Source organism: Tasmannia lanceolata, unplaced genomic scaffold, assembly GCF_043159265.1.
Source record: "Tasmannia lanceolata isolate RefF3 unplaced genomic scaffold, GAP_Taslan_0.1 ptg000013l, whole genome shotgun sequence".
NCBI lineage: Eukaryota > Viridiplantae > Streptophyta > Magnoliopsida > Canellales > Winteraceae > Tasmannia > Tasmannia lanceolata.
Genome location: NW_027518690.1, coordinates 51,114,901 through 51,132,582, shown reverse-complemented (window position 1 = coordinate 51,132,582; position 17,682 = coordinate 51,114,901). Strand labels below are relative to the sequence as shown.

The 17,682-nt window shown below is 36.9% G+C and overlaps 1 protein-coding gene across 1 annotated transcript in view; it reads left to right on the top strand.

Moving 5' to 3' along the window:
* Positions 1–17,085, top strand: part of LOC143890531 (protein SGT1 homolog) — a 34,374-nt gene extending 17,289 nt beyond the window's left edge. The window contains exons 3-10 of the mRNA XM_077395269.1: positions 91–215; positions 7,756–7,909; positions 10,928–11,024; positions 11,156–11,221; positions 11,570–11,708; positions 14,996–15,081; positions 15,217–15,321; positions 16,694–17,085. Coding sequence (XP_077251384.1) covers positions 91–215; positions 7,756–7,909; positions 10,928–11,024; positions 11,156–11,221; positions 11,570–11,708; positions 14,996–15,081; positions 15,217–15,321; positions 16,694–16,801 — 880 coding nt within the window. The 3' untranslated portion in view covers positions 16,802–17,085. The remainder of the gene's footprint in view (positions 1–90; positions 216–7,755; positions 7,910–10,927; positions 11,025–11,155; positions 11,222–11,569; positions 11,709–14,995; positions 15,082–15,216; positions 15,322–16,693) is intronic.
* The last annotated feature ends 597 nt before the right edge of the window (positions 17,086–17,682 follow it).

The following is a 17,682-nucleotide window of genomic DNA, read 5'->3' as shown; positions in this document are numbered from 1 at the left end:
CAAATCTTTTTTGAATTGCCTATTACTGTCTTTCTATAATTTGAATATCCTCACTGTATATCTCTTCCTCTATATAAATTTGATTGGCAGCACTGCGTGCATTAAACTTGAAGAATATCAGACAGCAAAGGCAGCTCTTGAAGTTGGTGCTGGTTTAGCACCAGGTGATTCAAGATTCACCAATTTGATAAAGGAATGTGATCAGCGCATTGCAGGTATTTATTTTCTAGTATAACTTTTTCGGGTTCGAACTGTAGCATAGTCATTTACCGTCAAGTCTGGATTATAATATGATATACAGTCTCTAGAAGCTACAAGAAAACCAGATTGCAGTGACTTAGTGCTATTTGGACAGCATGTGGTTTTTAATCACTCCAGCAATTCCTTATATATAATATTCATCTTGGCTCCTTCATTGAAATTATGATCCTTTGCAGTAGGTGAATGATAATTAACCTAGATAGCTTTACCTCAAATGTTGTATGAAATGGTCAAAGTGATGTGAATAGCATCCGATATTATGTTTTATATCAACCCCTGTATCAATCTGCTGACTTCACGCTGCACTATCTACAACTATGTCCAGATCTCATATCACCTTTGTCAGCATCATTGGAGTTGCTACCCTCCTCGTAGGTAATGCTAATGAATGTCTAAGTTTAGTTTACTAAGATCTCTCCTCCCCATCACATGTAATGTAACTGTTGCTCCCTAAAAGAACCAATGTTCTAATATCAAGTAGCTTCTTGAAGCCTTTAACCCTACCTGCTGCCTTCTTTTGCACAACTTTCCACATGTTTGCTAAATGAATAATCTTCCTAACACAGTAATTGACACAAGATCTTTCTAAAACAAGTATTAAATCCTCTAAAATTCCTTTCAAACTCATTTGTACCATTTGTACCCCAAAGGAAGTCCAAATTGCAGAGTAGAAGCCATAAAGGGTCCCATGATACCGTCACCATCATGAGTGTTGTGAGGCCAGCATGATTCTCAATTGACATGGAAATCACCCCATCCAAACTCGTGTGTGGTCAGAGTAGGAGTTCAACGTCTTTTGTCATGCATTAGCCCTGTGTCATATGCTGCTACCATACAGTAGCAGCATTCTGCGAGGATGCCCTTCCCTCCAAGTCTTTTTATCTAACCCTGCAACACACTTGCTTTGTTGCCGTCGCTACTAACACGACTGCTTTTTATTAATCAGTAAATTTTCAATTTAGCTACATATTGTTGCGATCAATCAGAGCTAAAGCCAATAATTATCGTATTGAGTATTGCTATAACGTGAATATCTCCTCTCTGTTATTTGTTACCAGCTCGACTTGTCCTGTTCAACTAGTATTAGTTTTTGTTTTGCATGCTTTCTCTTTTTAGATAGAAGAAAGGGGGGTTGCCATTTTCACCAATGTGTTAGTTGCATAACCCTTTATTGTAGTTTCGATGCTTCTCTAGTTGGTGCTGTTTTTTTGGTGAAGATTCTTGGGTGTGCACCTCTTTAAAGGGGTTTCTAGAACTAGAATTCAGTACTAATTTTAGGACCTACTGGCCAGTCTCCTACTTATTCAATTTATGGAACTGAGTTGCTTCGTCTCTGGGAACAACTATTTCCACTTGTGGGGTTTTTGGTTCAAACCATACCAACCTTGGCCTATTTGACGACAGACTAGCTCGTGCTATAGAGCCGAGTTGTGACTCCGGAGTAAAGGAAGAAATATTTGAATTGCATGATTGTCTCCACATGGAAAATTTTCTTGATTGACTCTCCGGGTGGAAAAAGCATTTTTTTTTTATTGGTATGGAAAAAACATGTTTTGAGTCTAAAGAGATGGCCAATGAGAAAAAGGTAAATCTTATGGCTGCCAAATTGTCCGTCTTTTCCTTATTTGGTGGAATCTGCTTCAAAACAAATTTAGAGGTATGAGAAAGGGAAGGTTCCATCTTGTGCGAAAATGAGAAAGTAACTCATAAAAGGTTCATACTTGTTATGTATATCCATGGTACCAAATTTTGGTCCAAAATGAATTGCGCTGGATTTAAAAAAATTATGAAATTTCGGCCGTATCAGTGTTGGTTCGGTTTCGTTTCAGTTTGGTGGATCGAAACTTTACATCATCTCAACTCAACTTAACTAAGCCTTTGTCCCAAACTAGTTGGGGTTGGTTAATGAATCCCTTAGAAACTTTTCATGAAGAAGGTTTTCTATAGGATTCATTTCATAGAAGAGTGGCAAAGTTTACGGCTAGCTGCCAACCTGACGCCAACCCTCCTCCTTTATCCTGGCTTGGGACAGGCTTTGAAAAACACAACCGGAGTTGAAACTTTACATCATAAGTGTTTATATTACGTAATTTCACTTGAAACCTAGAAGCATGTAAGTTTCGTTTCGGATTTTCTGTTGAAATCTTGTAAAATCACGAAAAATGTATGGAAGCATATGCTAATGATGGAGGTTTATGGTGAAACTTTTGGAAGTTCTACAAAATGATTTATTTTATTTAAAAATAGGAAAAATAATTAATTTATTGTATTAAAAATATTTAAAATTAATACATAATATTTAAAAATTTAAAAAGTAAAAATAGACACAGACATTTTTACTTTTTATTAAAAATATTTAAAATTAGGGAAATGATATCTGCGCTAAGTGTTTCAATAAACATGCGCTCCACTTGTTTGTCGTGTAGTATTTAAAGGGTTTAAAGAACTTTTTGAGAACCGTAATATCCTCTAAAATCCCTTTAAATACTACACGACAAAAAAGTGGAGCGCTGTATACATGCAAAGCAACCTCTACAAGTATACAAGGCTAAGCAGAAAATTATCAGACCCATTCATGGCAATTAAATCTCTACTAAAAGGTCATAAGAATTTATCATAAATCCACTCTCTATCACATCTCTCTCTACCAATCTACAACAGAATTAAAATAGTTCTGTAACCATGTTCAACTCAAATACTCACTCACTGTAAAAATAATCAAAGGAACTAATAAAATGACTGAAAGAATCGTAAGCTTCCACTCCCTCGTCGACGCCATGAGGATCAAAATCTGAAAATGTTAGATCCACAGTCAGCCAAAGCCTAGTACATACTAACAGATCATTTTAGTTGGGTCAAGCATGCCAAGAAGGAAGGAGGAACTCAAAAGTAAAGAAAGTACCTAGACATTAATCCAAAGGTTTCAGATGTTCTAAATAATCCAATAGTGAAAGAAGATGAACTAATCACATTCATTAAGTAGGCGGTTAGCGATGTTGGAACTAGTTCCTGTTCTTATTCGCATATACGTGTCGATAGGGCCATGGTTTTAAATTTCGGCCGAAACGTTTCGTTTCGGCCGGAATATTTCGGTTTCGGTGGAAACCGAAACGAAATTCACTGTGAGTCGGAAAAGTACGAAACTTTGCCGAAACGTTTCGGAAATTTCGGCGGTGAAACGTTTCGGTGAAGTACAAAATTTCGGTGAAATGTTTCGGAAATTTCGGTGAAATTTTTACAAGATTTCATCCGAAATTTCGTACCGAAACCGAAACCGAGATTTAAAACCTTGGATAGGGCCAACGTATGTCCTCCATTGGCGGGATCTAAGTCTTTTATGTACACACACACACACACACACACACACTACTAGTAAAACACCCATGCGATGCACTTGCCGACAAAGAACTGTACGGACGACATCAACAGTTGATCCAAACAGTCGATGTGATGGAACACAACATCAATAGGCCGTGCCCGTAAAATCAGTTCCATAGGCTGATCCTAGCCCTCCAATCTATAGAGGTTTCCATCATATGGTGGTCCTTTTCAGGTGCCCGGAATTCGTAAATATTTTGCAAGGTGTGCCGGAGTCCTAATATCCCCAAAAAATTCATCAAGAAAAGTAGTTTGTTCGTAATTGTCATATTTCGACACCTCCTCTCTGTAGTTTTATTCGTAATTGTCATATACACACACCCGTGGTCCGTAATTTCCCTACAAAACTTTAATAAGTAATGATTAATATCGGTAGCTTCTTTCGGTACTTATTATTGCTAGCTACCTTTCCAGACATAGTATTTCCGCCAGGTTTTTCAACATGGTTAATAAGACAAATCTCTGAACACAGAATTGCAAAGGACGGGCGAGACGTAGCCTTCAGAGAAGGTGGCTAGCAAAATGGTAAAACTTTTCCAAATTTTTTTTTCTTGGAAAAGACGAATGACATTTTGGAATCCTACAGGCTTAGTATATATTATAGATATATATTATAATATAGCAGGATGGGGGTTTCACTATTCACGCTGACGTGGACAGTCCCTGATCCAGCCTCAATCCGACGTGGAATCAAGTACTTTAAATTGTGGGAACTCTTTCTCGCTATATGATTCTACCCCATATTTTTTAACCAAGCCAAAAACAGAATTTTTGCTCGAATGTTTAATGTGAAAGGCAACCCAAGATATTTCCTGAAAACTCTATGGAGCTGAGCCTGAAATTTCGGGATCTCTCGATCTCTCTTTGAAATTAATTATTAGAGGGGTGGTTTATTAAATTAATTTAGGACTCTTTTCTTGGCCGTTTCTTTCTTTTTCTTTATTTAGGAAAAGAAAGTCTGCATATCCGGACATTGATCGTCCTATGAATTAGATTTTTTTTGGCACACCCTATCTGTGGAGTAGATTATAACTGATTAATGCTATCTTGCAATTGAGATTAAGGGTCTTATGGGATGACACTATTATTGGTCCTTATCTGCAAATAAGATTATTTTCATTTAACTTCAAAGCCATTCGTGTATGGGATTGTAGGTAAATAATTTTAGATGTGCTCAGAGAGGCTCTAGGCTCTAGGAGCTTACTGGATACCCCTAAAATTTATTTAATCTTCATGCATTTAGTCTTATTCATGAATTATCACTCTGTAAGCTCAAACAATGTGGACATTTCATTACCGTTTTATTATTCCTACATTTATGTCTGCTTCACTGTACTTATTATCATTTACTTTATATTTAGCGCGACGGACATCGCACGGGGTAAGTTTATTCATTTGTACTTGTGATATTTAGGCACATGCTTGGAGAAACTAGGGCGACTTTTGTTTTAGAATGTCAGATGGCACATCTGCTACTCCCAAGAACATAGCCAACCCTTGACTTTAAATTAGAAAGACCTACAATTTATCATGCTATCCCTCTAAATCTATCTATATCCCCATCATTGTCTTCTAAGTTGTTGAAATGGAAAAAAAGTTATGAAAAGGCTTTCTATCACAAAAGTCTTTCCTGCAATCCAAACAGGGAGGGTTTGGAGTTTTCCTTTGAAGAAATTATATTTCTCTAAATTTTGTAAACCCTGCTTTATTCATGTGTTTTTTTTTTTTGGGTTTTCTTTTGTTCCACCTACTTCTTTTTACGAATGCATTCCCTTCTTTTTACAAGTATTTTTGACACATCTTTTTATGAATTATTTATTTTTCTCTCCCCATGCATCGCAGGGGTTGCCGCACTAGTATTTTTTAATTTAATGGTAAAAAGATTAAGAAGAATGATAAACTTAAGGGTGCCCTTGCAAAAAGTGAGCTACAAGGGCGCCTTCATTGGTCCTTATTAACAAAGTGCATTTATTGATCCTATAATTCTATAATTGTGAGCCATTTTGATAGTGTTCGTGCCTTTATGATTGCACTTTGTTTGAATGGATCAATGGGGTGCCCTTGTGTGTTGTGTGTGCCATTGTGACCCCATTGGCGGGGGTTTTCTAAGTTTAAAAAATGTAAGCCTCAGATGTGTTCACAATCATAGGATCCACATGTAGATCAAGGATGTAACATGGATTTATTAAATTTACTATCGAATAATACATGATCGAAGGTTACTCAAATTCAAAGTTCAAAGCGTAGCTCAAGGAATAAAATACTGAAATTCATTGTATCTAATCGTGATCATGCAAGATCAAAGGGTATTCGTGATCAAAGGGGCATATACATAACCCACAAGACCTATGAGTCATGGGTTAACGGCATGCTAAACCCGAGATCAACTGAAAACATAGGTTCACATAATTCTTATGTCTTTAACATAATCCGTACCCCTAAATATTGTTAGTGGCACCCCTTTTACATTCTACTTTTCTGGGTTTTCCTCTTGCATCTTAGAATCCGCTTATTTACTTGGAACACCTCCTTCTATCTTTAGTGAAACATTCACCCCTAATTTGATATTCACCTTGAAAAGAAAAAAAGTGAAAATTGCCGTGTTATTCCTATAGTAGTCACGCTTTTCGTGACATTGCCAGTGGAAGTATTCTATGTCGCCCCCTTGATCATCTCATGAGAAAATGAGTAGTTCCTTCCCATTATGATCGATATCGAGACCCATTGGCTTTCGTAAGCCCAATTCGTAGCACATGTTGCAAGTAACACTGCCTACATCAACAACAACACATATCAGTCACAATCAGCAGGAGTAACTCATCAGGAGATCAACCTTTGAGGGAGTATGTTAGAGAATATGAGATCTTATTGTTGGATCGTCAGGGTGTTGGATTAGGTGACTAGCCTAAATGATTTAGGTAGGTTAGATTATGATTCTTAATTTTTTATCTGTTTCTGAGTTTATCATTATCCTTCCATGTATATCCCTCTAATCTTAGGACTCTTAGTACAACAACTAGCATCCTGATCTGGATAGAAGTTTAAACTGGAAAGGATTAGAAGTCTATTTATGTATTATTGAGAACTGCATCCGTTGTTGCTTGGAATTGCAGATCATGCCACTTTTCTTTTAAGCTTCTATCACTCTCTAGTTTGGTGCATTTGTTTGTGAAGATTCTCCTATTTGATTAAAGGGTTTCTAGAACTAGAATTCAGTTATATTTGTAGATCTGTAGATATGTGATGGAAGTCTCGTCAGTGTAGAGAACTAGTTTGCATTACTTGCCATCTCATTTTCTTTTGTCTTTTGTGTTCTCTTTCTTAATGAATTAGCCAAACCATCAAAAAATGGTACACCTCATTGTTGGGAACCCTGATTTGTATTTTTAAAATGGAATTTTAGAAGGAATATGATGAAATAAATTAGTGTACCTGTTACCAGTATATTCTACTTATTCAAGGCTTCCATGTACTCATTTGCTGATATATTAATTTGCTGGCAATTAATGTAACCTTGTGAAATGACTTATTATAAGAGCCTCTGGAGATTTCTATTTACACTGAAACAACAATTTGCCTCTTCATATCGATACAAAGAACCTGCTCCACTGAAACCAATAGTAGAAATGTAGGCGCATCAGAGAGTAACTTTAATATATTGACAGTTCTATAGTTTCTAGCTTCATTTTAAAACAATGTTGAAAACTCATGTCAGCATGTTACTAAATTTAAGTGGAATAATAAAATCTTACAGAGGAGGACGTGCTTTGGGCTTTTCATTGGGCAAGTGATGCGTCCCCCTTGTATTGTCATAATTCCCATCATTTGTTACAGTAGAAAGGAGTGAAGGAATGAAAGATCATTCAGGGTCTCGTGTGGAGGACAGAAGTGGGCTTCTGCATATAAATTGTGTTGTTTCCATGTGGTGATCTTTGGTGTTGGTCTGCTGTATGGGATAATGGTGAAGTTGTTGAGTGGTTCTATAACAAAAGAACATGCCATTTTGTAAACTCTTCGGAGTGAGATGTTACATTGTTTGAATTTTTTTCCCATCTCATATTTTGTGAACATCAGGTCTCTCTCTTCCATTGATGCATCATTTGTATGATTATGCAGAGGAAACTAATGATTTACCAAACGAACTGACGCATACTGCCCCAGCATGTTCTCATTCTTCAGATGTAACTGCTGGAACTGTAAAAGATTCTGAGCCGCAACATGACCAATCCCGTAAGTCAGTGGTGACAACACCGGCTAAACCAAAGTACAGGTAGTTGGCAACTTTCTTTGTGCTTGCTATACCTTGGTGATTTTACAGTTATCTGCAGAAAGAACCTTAGTTTGTCTTGAAGCATGTCTTATTATTGACGTTTCTTGGAGATTGGCGATTGTGCGATGTTCATGATGTAATGGAGCCAACCCTAGATCATAGTTGTGAATTTAATGGAAAACCACATGTAAGATGTCTTTTAGGTTTCTTATCCTTGTTAATTGGGCAGTCCTTGGGCAGAAGCTGTCCAATGAGAACTATTAGTCCTTTTCTGATAATTGGAGATTGCAGGTTGCAAACTTGATTAGTTTTACCTGCTTTTTTGACGAATAATTGCATTCGAATATGGCTTTGTATGACCTAATTACAACATGTTCTTGTGTGTTGACTGTTGAATCTGTTACATCTATAACAGTTCCATGCATTGATTTCATTCTCTATAGCTGCATCTTTCTTTCTTTTTTTTTCTGAACTAGCCTAGAAGCTATGAAGCCCGAATAGCAGCTACTGTATGAAAATAATTCTGGTCGACAAGTACCCACCAACTTGATTCCTATTCAAATGAGAATTTAAAGAAACTTAAAATGCTATTGAGTTTGAATTTGTTATCAAAATCTGATAAAATTATCTTAAGGTTTGAGGAATCTTGAAATGATGATTCTGCGATTGCTCTGAGATGCTCCAGTCTTGCAAATATCCAACCTTGCTTAACATATCACATCAAGGCAATCTCCTCCTACAAGAATGCGATGATCTTGGAATGACAATAAGGGTCTCAAACATAAGAAGCTATAATCAGGTTTTAAATTTCGATTTATGTCGCTACAGAAACAGGAACATCTCAATTTCGGCTGGAAATTTCGATGGAAATCCTGTAAAAACATAGAAATGTATGGAAATGCAAATGATAGAATTTTAAAATAAAACTTTAGGAAGTGCTAGTTTTTCTTGTTTTTAAAATAAAACTTAAGGAAATGCATTATTGCTTGTTTTTCTGCCTCCTTTTTGGTAGAATTTGGTTTGAATGTGAGAAGGGGGGACATGGCGCCACACGGGTGCCACATGGGAAAACAAGCAATAATTATGTATGAAACATGTTGGGGAGTCCTAAAGAAAGGGCTGAGAGGAGGCTAAATTGGGAAGCTATAAGGTGGTAGGTATCCGTCAAGTGGAAGAAAGGATTGCCGACAAAAGAATCCCTAGTTGTCTGGAGCGGGTTCAGGAGGAATTGCTCGCCGAAATGCCGGACTTTCTAATCCAGTACATCCTTGAGGAACTGGAGAAGTGTGTGGCATAGTTTAGCCAGTTAAGGTGGGGCGGTGCTAATTTTTTGGTTTTTGGGTGGCCTGTTGTTCCTGAGGAAGATTGCTAGAATCTTAGCTCTTGGGGATTTGAAATATTAAACGAGGCCTGGAGGAAGAGTTGGTATTTGTGGCTATGGTACAAAGTATCCTTCTTTTAGTAACCCTACTGGCCTAGGAGTATGCTTCTGGCCAGATAAATATGAATTGTTTACTATGTAATGTAAGTTGGGACCCCTGGTCCCCATTGTACCGTTCATAGTATCAATAAAATTGTCATCTTTAAAATAAAAAAAACATGTTGGGGAGTCTCCTAGAATTTTAATGCAATGTTGGCAAACATACAAGGAATTGGGTTTACTTTTCTATCAAATCCCAATAGATGCTGAGAGTTTGTGCGACCAAGCACTACCTAAAGAATTGTATCATTATTATTATTTATTCTTGTCGGCTTTTCTAACTTAAAAACATAATCAAATAGTTAAGCTAGAGAGTTTGTAACTTTATATAAAGGCCATTTCATGAATCAAAACAGTTTTATATGAGAAAAGTAGAAGATTCGGGGTTTGGGGGGGTTGGTTTTTGGAGAAACTCTATCATCTTGATTACTAAAAACTACACCACAGAATTAAAATCTGTTAATTTGGGGCATTTGCTTTCAGCAATTGATCCTTTTAATGTGAAGTTTGTGGAGAATGAGCTCATACTGCAATGGTGAATAGAAACCTCTTTTTTCACATTTTTTTCTTTTGACCCTGCCTTCTTTGAAGTTCAATTATTTTTCCTTTTCTTTTATGTTGTTTTGTAGTTAGGTGATAATTTAGTTTTTTTTGTAGCATCTTTGAGTGTGTTTTGTGGGGGAAATAATTTTGTAGGGAAATATACATGAGAAGGGTTTAGAGATTATTCTATGGGGTATATTGATTGTAAAGTTTGTAACCAAAAGGGCACTGGTGATGCAAACTGCAAACGGCTTCAAGCATCACCAAGCTGAAACACATCATTGAGTGACACCATTGAAATTCTAGATTGTACTATCTTTTTAGATGCTTCAGGTTTATATTCTTTTGTTTTTTAAAAAAAACTAAAGAATATTAAATGATGATTTATGCTTGGAAAGATGCATATTCTCTTTCCATATACTGTATTTTGCTGTTTTTCTTATTTTTGGTTTCTCTTTTTATTATTTCTTTTTTCCAGATTTTAGAATAAAAAAATCCTGAGACTTATGTCTCAGGCCTTGAAGCTTATGGCTCGTCTTTTTGGACTTTTATGTATTTTTCTTAACTTTTTTATGTTCTATTTATTTTTCTAATTTTTTAATTTAAAAATAAATTAATAAATGAGTGATGATTTCTCCTTGTCGCATGCGATGGTTGAGCACCTTGCCTAACACCTCTGCCTTTTAAAACGTTGCTATTCTCTTAGTTGGTCAATATTCAAATTCACAATGTTGATGTGGAGGCCTATGGGCTAGGAAATTCTCTTACTAATCAGTTAATTTCTACCATCTATATGTTTTGGACTTGGCTTGCCTATCTGTAGTGGTGTTAGTTTTGGACCTGTGGGCTTTATTTGCCCTCAGGTGGGTTCTATGAAACTTAAAATAGTAAATTTTGATAAAAATGTTTGAGTGGTAGATAAGTTTCTTTATACTTGCCTCTGTGTAACATGTATTGCCATCCCTGTTATGTTGACAAAAGAATCTGTGATGCAGGTACGAATATTATCAGAAGCCAAATGAAGTAGTGGTATCCATTTTTGCAAAGGGTGTACCTGCAAAAAGCGTGCTGGTTGAATTTGGTGAACAGATAGTATGCTTCTCATTTAAGCAATGCGCATCATTAATTTTACACATTTTATTTTCAATCTTGGGATTCAATTATTCTAGAAAAAAATATTGGCCATAAGATTGTAAAGTGTATATTACGTTCTCGCTTTTCAGCTTAGTGTTACCATCGAGGTCCCTGGTGAAGCTGCGTATCATTTTCAACCACGTCTGTTTGGGAAGGTAATTTCTTTTTCATTTAGAAAAGAAACTAGAATTTCTTTATCCACAAATTAATGTTGTCATCATTATCTACTAAAGCCTTCGACAACTAAATATAGAGGCACTTTATTTCTTTGTTTTGTTATCAGTAAAGAATAAGCCCGTGTAGTATCTGAGTGTTTATGTTGTTCCTACCCAAGGTAACAACATAATTAGAAAAGTATGCATGCCATTTAAAGTTCTTCAGATCTTTGCATAAACTCTTTTCTTAATTTCCGCACACAGGATTACCAAGTTTCCTTTTTACCCATCACTTATTTTGGTAGCTAATTGGTTTGCCTTTTTTGTGTTTCCTGAGTGATAAAACAGATAATCCCCGAAAAATGCAGATATGAAATATTACTTACCAAAATAGAGATCCGTCTCTCGAAAGCTGAAGCTATTAATTGGACTTCTTTGGAATTTAGTAAGGATATTACAGTTCCTCAGAAGATAAATGTAACATCAGGTAGTTTTTTATGCTTGCTGAATGTATGATACTGGCTTTGCTTCTCTGTTTGATTTCTTTATCTTTCTATAGAATTATGATCGCAGTTCATCCTTTGTTGTTAATCCCTCATAGTATTTGCTATCTTTTTGCATGCTACTTGTGCTTGGACACAAACTTTTCCATGTGAGGCCACTATGCCTGTTAGAAATTGATTGTTGATTTTGTTCTACATGATGGCCATTCCATAAATTGAGTATCATGTATCTTTTGGAAGCGATATGTATTTGTCATTTAGGTTCTACTCAGCTCAACTCAACTCAGCTCAACAAAGCCTTTGTCCCAAACTAGTTGGGGTCGGCTATGTCATTTAGGTTCTACTACGCTAAATAATTAATGAAGTGCTAATCTTTGATATTTTAATATCATGCGCGATATGAGAAAGCTCTATTTGGGTTGTAAGTTGTTAAAATTTTTAGAGGTTTCTTAATTCTGAGTTAACATCTATTCCATGGTTATTGATGAGAATCTGATAATGAAACATCTAGTCTATTTACACACATAATTTTCCGTTGATGATCATTTCCTTGCCAATTTGAGTTTCGGTCAACATTTACTTGTTATACTCACTCTAGCATTGAAAAGACTGTATAATGGCAAAATTTTAGAATCACTCCTGACTTTATTAAATTCTTCTGCTGGTTAGCTGTTGATAGCTCTTTGGGAATTGTAGTGAAGAGAGGAGAGAAATGAAGAGAGGAGTGCCATTATTAAAGCAAGGGACTCCATACACGCATATGATGCTTCCACCATTTACTCCCGCTATATTATTTTTACCACTGCCTTGCATTTATCTTATTTGTGTAAGACCTGGTAGGTCGGTGATTATTGCAATAACCTGGAATCTTTAGAAGACAAAACACATAGTTCTTTCTCTCTATTTCACTCCTTTGTTATTTGTAGCTTATGAATTTTGATTCCCCTCAATCTCCGTCCTATTCCATGAATGACCTTTCCCCCTCAGTATCCTTCATTAGCCACAAGTAAAATCTGTTACACCTCTTTGACGACTGGAAACATATCCGGATCCACAAAAAGAGGAAAAAAAGGAACAAATGGTTGAACATTAAAAGGATGAGTATGGCTTGAGGTCAGAGAAGCCAGTGCAATTAGATCTAGGTGATACAAGCAATGTTTATGAAAAAATATTTGACCGAGAGCTAAAGGTGATAATGGGAACAAAAACATCCTGCTGATGTCAATAATGAAACCTATTGGGTGGTTTATTATGATTTATGAAGTTTTTGAATGATTTTCACTTAGTTTTTGGGTAAAGTTTCTATAAGTTTTGGATCGGCGCTATAGATTAGTGGTGTTAGTAGTTAACAAGGAGGAGACAAGCATTGAATTTACCTGGAACCATGGTTTTAAATTTCCCCGAAACGACCTAAATGTTTCCATTTCCATCCCCACCGAAACGAAATCTACATGATTTCCTTTCTTGTCATTATTCGACCGAAATTCCCAAAATTCAACCAAAATGGTCTGAACGACAGAAAATGAAAAGATATTATTTTCATTTCATTAATGTAGAGAAGGCTATTTGGTAGGCAACATCATTGAACTGCGCAACTAAGTAACCATATCTTATGCATGGGATGTCATATCGACATAGGACCAATAATACCTCATAACTCAATGTAGTATTGACATAGAGTTGGGCTCCTTAGAGGGGGGACTGATCATCATACTTTCTTATACTTCATTACACTATACTTCTTTATTGAACATATGCAAAAACGCATGTCACTAGGTGTTCGATGTGATTAAGTCATTATGGATGCTTGTTTTTTGCTTATGTGATGGTTTCTAAGTATGTATTTGTACCTATTCTAGCATTTTCCAAATTTTCATCCTAAAATTTCATCATTTTGTTTGAGTAGTGTGTTAGGGTAGTTAAGTTATTACTTGTAACATTAGGGGTATTGTAGTAATTGTACATTGGATACCCTATTTAGGCCTATATATGAATCATTTACATGAGGAGCTCCCTAGTGGAGACTCCATTCCTCTTCTTCTTCCTCCCTTCTAACCCTAATCTCATTTCTAACATGGTATTAGAGCAAAGATCCCAAGGAAGAAAGAAGAAGAAGAGTTTCATCTATCTTGCCATTCTCATTTTCTCCATCTCTCTCGCATGCCATTCTCTCAGTTTTATTCTCTTTTTTGGAGTTGCCGAAATCACAAACCCTATTCTCTCTCTCTCTCTCTCTCTCTCTCTCTCTCTCTCTCTCTCTCTCTCTCAAATCTCTCCCTTTACAATCGTTCTATTCAATAGGGCCCTATCTAGAAGCTTTAAACCTTGGTATGCCACTCTTACCTCTGCCTCACTAGCATCCACATTTCCTATTGGCCCCAGGAAGGTCCAAATGACGGCTGCCTTATTTCACATAACTTGTGTGGGAAGGCAATCAGGAAAAAAGTAGAAAGTTTGTTTTTTAGGTTTTTTGAAAACCTATGGTATAAACGACAAGAGAGGCATTTTGGTTAGGATTGCAAAACTCTCACTAACAAGATCTCTGTCTCTCTCTTCAATACTTTGAAGACTCAATCTTCCTCCCCCCACCCACCTTCCCACGAACAAACCCTTTTCTCCGGCCTCACGTTCTATGCCTCCTCGGCCAATCATCAGCATTATCAACAACAGTCGGATATTGGTCACTTTCAGAGAATGGTTACGTGAAGTAAGGTTATCGTGCATTTCTTGGCCAAGTGGAATGAAATTAGAGTTTTGCAATCCTTATCAAAATAATGAAACTCTCCTCTCGTGGACGTAGGCACACTATTGAACCACGTAAATTTTGTGTTTTGCTTTGCATGTTTTGTGTTTCTTACATGTAGTTTGCTGCACATCGTGTTTGATCCCATTGAACCAACACAACCGTTTCTCAAAATATGAGATTTTTGGGCCATGGTGCGGTCCATCCATTGGTTGGCCCCAACCCTAATATTTGGATTATGTTAGGTTAGAAGCACCCATATGTGTCTTTTTGTGCGATAAGGGAAATTGAGATAAAACCTTAAATTTCTATCAAAACGATTGGAGCTTCCTTAAATCTCCATTCTTTGACATTTTTCTTCTACCTAAAATCTGCAAGCTTGATATGTCTTTGAACGCATTCAAATCATTGGAGAAGCATCTAGGTATATTTTGAAGCAAAAATTCTCCAGATCTTTCCCATGCGCCATCTTTTTAACTTGTGGGTGGGCGCTGATGCCTCCCTATTTTTTTCCTGTTGAACTCGCAGGTCCTCAATCTCAGAGACCCACTTACCCATCTTCAAAATCAAGAGCGGTTGATTGGGATAAGCTGGAAGCACAAGTCAAGAAGGAGGTTTTCAGTGACTTTTATATCTCCTTGAGTGTTTGCTTCTTTTTATTTGGGATATGACTGAGATAATCTGCACTCTACACATGTTATACTTGTCTTATTTACTAACGAGATTTAACTTATGTTGTCATCTCTCAGGAAAAAGAGGAGAAGCTAGATGGTGATGCGGCTTTGAACAAACTATTCCGTGACATTTACCAAGATGCAGACGAGGACACAAGGCGGGCTATGAGAAAATCTTTTGTAAGACTTCACTGCCCCTCTACTTATTTGGTAGACGATTGGGATACCAAGAGTTGCATTTCCATGAACGTTTCCCTTTCTAGCCACTTACCTAGGGCTGTCAATAGCTTGGATAGCCTAATGGGATTTCTAGGCCCACCCCATACTGAGCAAGGCTATTAAGACTTGACCTGGGAGCCAATGAACCACGCCTGAGCTCATCTCAAAAAGAGAGAGAAAATATGGAAATTTCATCCATCAGCAGGACCAACCTTGTTGAAATTATTATTTTTTATAATAATTGTTGGGAAATGTTGTCAGTGCTACTGTATTTTGATGAGGACACTCACTTTATTAAAAGTACGGTATGGCCCGCACCATAGGATGATCCAAACCGTCCATTAGATGGGCCACAACCTATTAGGTTGTGCCCCAATAATTATTTCCATAGGTTGATCCTAACGCTCTGATCTATAGAGGGTTAGGATCAACCCTCTAACATTCAGATTGGAGGGTTAGGATGTAAATGATTTTTGGGGCACAACCTATTTAGGCTGTGGCCCATCTATTGAACGCTTTGGATCATCCTATGGTGCGGGCCATACCGTACTTTTAATAAAATGAGGAGTGCCCTTATCAAAATACAGTAGTGCTGATAACATTTCCCTAATTGTTTTTAAAATAATAGGGACCCGTACTAAATTTCATTAGGCTGAATTGCACATCAACTCCTATTATGGGGTTGGGTCCTGATAAATATTGGTCGTCAAGTGGGTTTGACCAAGCTTTTAAATTTCGGTTTCGGTGTTGGTTTTGGTCATCACTGAAACCGAAACGTTTCAGTTTCGGGCCGAAATTTCAGCTGAAATCATGTAAAAATATGATTATGATTTCGTTTTTTTTTTTTTTTAATTTCGACCGAAATGTTTAAAATTTCGATGTAAATTTCGGCGATTTCAGTGGAAATTTTGTACATAAGGCTAAAAACGAAATTTCAACCTAAATTTCGGTTACATTTAGCCGAAATCTTTTAAAGAAACGACTTCATGTAAATTTCGTTTCGGTGGCGGGCAAAACCAAAATATTTTGGCCGAAATTTAAAACCATGGATTTGACCCAACTCCTATTATGGGGCTGGGTCCTGATAAAATAATAGTGGACCCAACTCCTATTATGGGGTTGGGTCCTGATAAGTACTTTTTGTCAAGTGGGTTTGACCCTTGGCTCAAGTCAGGTCAAGCCCACTGTCACCCTCCACTTATTTTTTCTGGGATCTTATCCTGTTACTTTGCACCTAATTTTTTGTTTCGTGATAGATAGTGTTCTTGCAGAAACTCATTTTAGGCTTCTTTTTCCTGGCTTTCTAATTTGATATCTTGAATTGTATGTATAGGCGGAGTCAAATGGCACGGTGCTGTCCACGAATTGGAAAGATGTAGGTGCAAAGAAGGTAGAGGGTAGCCCTCCCGAGGGTATGGAGATGAAAAGGTGGGAGTACTAACTGTTGAGGGTGGCCGTTGTTGAAATTTAGTATTGTTTTTTTTTTTGGGTGCATTATGTCTTTCCTTTTGTGTTGACATTATTTTTATTTACTGTGGTGGGTGGAGTTTTGGTGCTAAATATCGTCTTTCATGAATTCTTGCGTGGATCAGATGGATGGATGGATAGGGGTTTTGTAATATCCTGTGGACTTTACAGTTGGTTGGTTGATGTTTTGTCTACTCCCGTGTGTGTCTGTAGAATCTCATAATTTCATAATTCTAGAATTGTTTATTTTGGAAATTATTCAATGCTGAGTGGGGCAATGTTTGTATTTCTTCAGTTACTTATTTGTGATATGAGATGAATTATAATAATAGATTCTCATCGCTTCATTGACTGGAAATGATATTTCTGCAGTCACAGCCCAGAGCCCCTTGAATTGTTGGTGGAGACGATCTGATCTTGATCATGACCATTAAGCAAACCATGCCTTCCGCCATTCCCCTTGAATTGTTGATCGGAATCCAAGAAGGGACTTGATGGTCGGGCACCATATAATTCTCTTTAACAAACATGTCATTATTATTTTAAAGAAAATGATATGGAGACCTGAGAGTACCACCAATGGAGAGACCAACAATGAGAATGCAGCATGTGTGCAACAAAAAAAGACCAACAATGAGAATGAGCCTTGTGTGCAAAAATAAAAACTTTTTGGTTGATTTTCCTAAACCTATGGCACGCTCACTTGTGATTTATTTTTTGTGAGTACAAATTTGTCTGTGGCACTCTCGGCTCCTTAGCATTAGTCTTTTGTTAATTGTATTTTTTTCTTTATACTGTGACGACCTAATCTAGCATCTCAAACATAAGCATCAGTCATGCAAACACTATCCAAAT